Raw genomic sequence first — 5,322 nt, forward strand, 5'->3', positions numbered from 1 at the left:
ACAAGGTACGGTTGGCGTTCCTGACCACGTCCCCACACTGTCGGCCCATGTTCATTTTGGCATCAATAATGACTCCAACATCATTTTCTGCCTCTGCACTGACAAGAAGGGAGTTCCCCAGCCTGTAGGTATGCTGCTGGTTCCTCCTCCCCAGGTGCAGCACCTTGCACTTGTCAGTGTTGAAACCCATCCTGTTCTCATCCGCCCACCCCTGTAACCTGTCTAGTTCCGATTGCAGCCTATTCCTCCCTTCTAACGTACCCATTTCCCCCAACATCTTAGTGTCATCTGCGAATTTGAACAGGGTGCTTTTCACCGCCTCGTCCAAGTCACTGATGAAGATGTTGAACAGTGCGGGCCCGAGGACCAAGCCCAGCAGAACCCCACTGCTCACATCCCTCCAGGGGATGCCCACATGCCCGCATGCTCCTGCACCCTTAATACAGCCTCCTTGAAATACATCCAGCTTTTCTGGACTCCTTTCCCCTCAGACTTGCCTCTCAGGGGACCTTGACCACCAACTACCCAAGTTTGTAAAGGCCACTTTTTAGGGATGTTATCGAACATAATCTTAAGTAATGCCTCATTTGACTTAAAATATTACAGAGCATCATACAGAGCCAGAGGGTAATAATAATGATTTATGTGACCACATCTGGAATAATGAATCCAGCTCATTATTAGAGCCTTCTTACCAGAAAAAGAACAACATTGGAAAGATTTCATAATAAAATGATCATGCAGTTCAAGGAAACAATTTTCAGTGAAACAAGATGAGCTACAGATGTACCATTTGGCTAATAAATAGGCATGTCTCCTCTGATGACAAGATGTGTCAGGCTCTGGAACATTCCCCAAAAAGAAGTGATGAAAGCTTTACTGGAACTGTGCCAATACTGGATTTAGTACTCCACTGAATAAAATAACTAGAGTACTGTGGGACATATACAATAGCTGTGCTCTGGTTTGCAGATTCAGAGAGAGAGCAAGCAAGCGAGTGCAAGTGCAAGTCAGAATCAAAGCTTAAGTTCTACAGTCACAAGACAAATCCTCTTGGGAGAATTCACCTTAGTGGGTACCAGGGCACTGGATGACAAACCATATAAAGAAGAGTTAAGAAGAAATATTAAGAAAACCAAATGAAAGTTAAGAAAATAAATATAAACTAAAGATTACTCAGTGCAGTGTGAAGCCAAAGTGGCTACTCCATTGGGTTACAACTTTAATTGCCTTGCATACTACCCATGTGTTTTTCATTTAAACAACATGTACAGTATCAAAGAATATTAAAACAATTCCTTGGTTTTTTGTTTTTATCATACTATGCTATATAACTAAACTAATAAAATTGTTATTTTATTGTAACAATAATAAAGGTTATTATAATGATACAATAGCTTGCATTTGCCCTTCACTGATCTGTTATGTATAAAAATTTCTCAAAATTGTCCCTTTCTTCTGCTTGTTTCCTTACAGTGCTCCTTTATCACATCCTTCCTTCAGTCTCTTTGTTGGAGAACTACTAGTGGCAAAAGTGTCACATCTAACTGTAATAAACTGCTTCCCAACCCCACTCCCTAGCATTATATTTGGGGGTGGAGAGAGCTGCACTGCAGGGAACAGCATCCTAACATCAATAGTTTGATCTTCCAAAGTTGTAGTGGTTTGAAGGGACATGTCTCTTGTAAATGAAGCAAGCAAAAAACGAAAACAAAACAAAAAAAGCGGGGGGGGGCAGAGAGGCAGAAAGGCAGAGCAGCCATAAATTAATCCTTCACGTACCTTTTAGAAAGCACTGAAAAGACATTTTTTTGTATTTTTAGCTAATGGAATACCAGTTTCCCCCTTCATTTTCTATTATCAGTATTATTCCCAGAGAAAGCACAAAATCTTACTCAGGATGTAGCCTGCTGTCCAGCTGCCCTTGCTAACCAGTCCTTGTAGGAAGCGAAAGATCATGACCCACAGATAAGTTGGTGCTAAGGCCACAAGAATTCCAGAGATGGCATTTGCAATGATTGTAATTAAAATACAAAGCTTGCGACCGAACCTGTATTGGATGAGAATTACATGCATAAAACGACACTGAAAATGAGATTATAGACATGGATAGTAGGAACCTTAAAGAGTTTCACATATCATTTGGAACATCCAAAAATGTAACATTGGCCTCTCTCTCTCCAATGCCTAATTCTACAGAGAAACTTATTGGTAAAGGAGTGACATAGTAATATGTGATATACTGGGGGGTTTTCTTCAGCCCCGAAGGGTTAACTTGCCCATCAGTTCATAATTCTGTAAGTAGTTCTGAAGCAATTGGATGGGATCAGATACCCCAAATGACAAATGGACAACAGACCCACATTTTAAAAACCACATATCATTGGATTGTGGCAGTTAAAATTCCATAAACAAAACAGGAAGACACCCCCTTGTAATAGGCAATTAAGCAATAAGGAAATGATAAGCAAATTAATACACAATTAGTCTGCCTTTTCTTTTGAATTGCCTATACAATATAATGGATTAGGAGTAATTTATTTACATACAAAAAGGCCAATCTTGCAAACTATCTTTATTTAGATCTTCCCTTCTGCAGAACTTGATTCATACATGGAGAAATTACACAATAAAGCTCACAATGCCAACAGAATAAAGCAATCTTTTTGGGTGAGGGGGCAGGTTCTTGAATGTTGGCAAAACAGATTCTATTGCCTTATGAACCAGCATGAATTTGCCATGCACCAAGCCAGCAGTGCATTATCCCTGACCTCATCAAGGTTCTGCAAGGACTTTATAAGTTGTTGCCAAAATAAGTGTTAAAGGTTATGACACACCAAGCACTATATTCCATATTTTGCCAAACAGATGTTAGTGTATCTCATAGAGCACTATTAGCTGATAAGCAAAATATTGTCAAAAGGAAACAGGATGTTTTCGTATCATAGCTGTCATTAATATTATAGAAGAGCAGGGAACACAACAGGCAGAACAGCAACTATAACTCAATTTCCTAGCTTTTGTTAAGTCAGAATATTTGTGTATAGGAAGGCTTGGAATTTTGCACATATCATAAAACCCATGAAAAGAACTTGAGTTCTGCAAGAAGGGATGTTACAGGACCAGCAAAGATTTCCAGCTATGAAACCACTAAGTCTCAGAGTCTTTGAAAGGTCCACGTAAAGTGGAGAGAAGTGTTAATTCCTATCATCATGACATTACATCCAACTAATATGATCTTTTTTCCAAAGGAGCAGTGGTCTGCTATCAGTCACAGACTTTTACCTTTAAGTTAACCTTTTTTTAGTTACTAAACACTGATTTTTTTAAAAGGTCAATATCCCTGATCATCCCGCACATACCTGTCTGCTATGTAGCCAATGTTTACAGAGCCAAGAAGAAATCCAGCATTCACACATGACTGAAAGAGGTCCAGCTTCCAGGAGTCATCACATACCAGGTTAAACTGAAGAGGCACACCACAGTTAGAAGAAAAACAGTGAAACTAGAAATTGGTTCATACCAGTATCAACAAGCGTCTCTGAAACATTTAAAACATCTTTCTGATCAAAAGCCTCCATTTTATCAGCATCCAAAGTCCTATTGAAGTGATTTGAGGTGCACAGGGACAGTCTGTTGGATAATTCTGCTGTTAACTCCTATATTTCCTACTCATCTCATTTGTTATTACTAGAGACAATGCGAATGAAACCCCAATCTGTTTCTCAGCATGATAGTATCACTGAGTCAGGATTTGGTTCCTAAATCAGTCCTCAAAGACATAAGCCTGCTGGGGGCTCTCTGGCATTGGTAACTCAGCTACAATTTCAACGTTAATTCCTGCTTTTTCTATTCCTGCACAACAACAGGGGGCGAAGGACCGCCTTTTCAGTGAACAGTCTAGAGGTCTATAATAGAAGCAAACAGCTCCCTGACCTATCAGCTTTCTGAAAAGCATGATGGACCAGTTTGGGAACTATTGACTTAAAACACAGTGCATGTTAACCTGAGCAAGGAGGGCTTGATTTCAATAAGTGCAAGGCCCAAGCAGAGATTCCCAAGGCTTCCTGGGTTTGTGAACTAGGTCTTCAAAATGCAAAGAGGACTCTCTTGATGCAAAACATGACTGCTTCATTAGGCTCTGCCAAGAGGGAACCAAAGTTACCCATTTGCAGCTGCTCCTCCTGACTTTGTGCAGCTTTTCAGAAAACGTCTTCTAGAGGAACGGCAGTTATTTGGGGGAACTATAAAGAATAAACAATTTTAAAAGCCATCCTAATTTGGCTGTCTATCCCTTTCCTGTCAATATCCACTTTATTAAAGTTATACTTTTTTGATCCATGCAAGAGTACATATTTAATCCCATGCTGATGTATTTCCATTTGCAGTGATTACTATTGTAGCAGCCTTTAAAAAATGGACCCACCTGAACAGAAGGGGAAGAGCTGCCTGGCAGAGACAGAGATTGTCCCAGAGGGGACACTGTAGGCTCTGAGGGCAAGAGAAGCTGTTTGGGAGCAGCCCTGCTGGAAGTGGGAGGGGTGACCTAACCCCAACAAAGATTTGAAAGAGAGCCCTTGGCAAAAGCCCGGGAAGGGCCCTGAGCTGGGATTGGCTGAGAGGCTTGGGTAAAAGAGGGAGCAGTTTTTCCCGCGGGGGAGCAAGAGAGAGAAGGGGCTGAGGGACAGGCTGGAGACCGGATTGAGAGTCTCAGCGCAGTGGTCCCTCGGAGAGCCCCTGAGAGAGGCCTGCAGGAGCAGCAGTGGAGAAGCGGCAGGAGCAGGCAGGGACTGCTGGTGTGGAGAGTCCAAGCCTGGAGAGACCTGACTGCAGGTGGTGTGGCTGGGTGAGCACAGCAGAGCCGGGGTGGGGACTGCCGGAGGCTGCCCTAGTTTTCCTGAGGGGTGAGGGGCCCCAGGGGCAGGCAAAGCCCAGGGAGGGGCTGCAGTTGCTGGGGCTGTGAGGCTGTGTGGGGCAGGAGGGTTGCTATAGCCTGCAGCCCAGACACTGCTCCCAGCAGAGCCAGGGAAGGGGGGCAAAGGCAGGGGAAGGCTGTCTTGCAGGAACTGCAGAGGAGCTGCTGCTTGCTGCCCAGAGACCCCAGGAGCACGGAGATGGACACCAGTGCCAGGGAGCGTTCACACACCATGTATATGGACACAGACAGTCCCGCTCCCTGAGATACCCCGCCAGGGGCAGTGCACGCGGGATCCCCAGAACACCGTGTGCAAGTGAGAGACTGTGTAAATAAGTTCTTGAGGGTTTATTAGACAGTATATCCATGTGCTTATTTAATGATTATTTATTATGATGTAAATAATT

At 43.0% G+C, this 5,322-nt stretch overlaps 1 protein-coding gene across 2 annotated transcripts in view; it reads right to left on the reverse strand.

Moving 5' to 3' along the window:
• LOC102377966 (solute carrier family 22 member 2-like) overlaps positions 1 to 5,322 on the reverse strand; it is a 42,884-nt gene that overhangs the window by 21,243 nt on the left and 16,319 nt on the right. For both annotated transcript variants that reach the window (XR_003093638.1, XM_006021909.3), the window contains exons 2-3: positions 3,363 to 3,466; positions 1,896 to 2,050 (exon numbers count right to left, since the gene is read on the reverse strand). Coding sequence is in view for 1 of the 2 variants with exons in the window: in XM_006021909.3 (XP_006021971.1) it covers positions 1,896 to 2,050; positions 3,363 to 3,466 (259 nt within the window). In the remaining variant the exon portion in view is untranslated. The remainder of the gene's footprint in view (positions 1 to 1,895; positions 2,051 to 3,362; positions 3,467 to 5,322) is intronic.

This window comes from Alligator sinensis, unplaced genomic scaffold, assembly GCF_000455745.1.
Source record: "Alligator sinensis unplaced genomic scaffold, ASM45574v1 scaffold682_1, whole genome shotgun sequence".
Classification (NCBI taxonomy): Eukaryota; Metazoa; Chordata; order Crocodylia; family Alligatoridae; genus Alligator; species Alligator sinensis.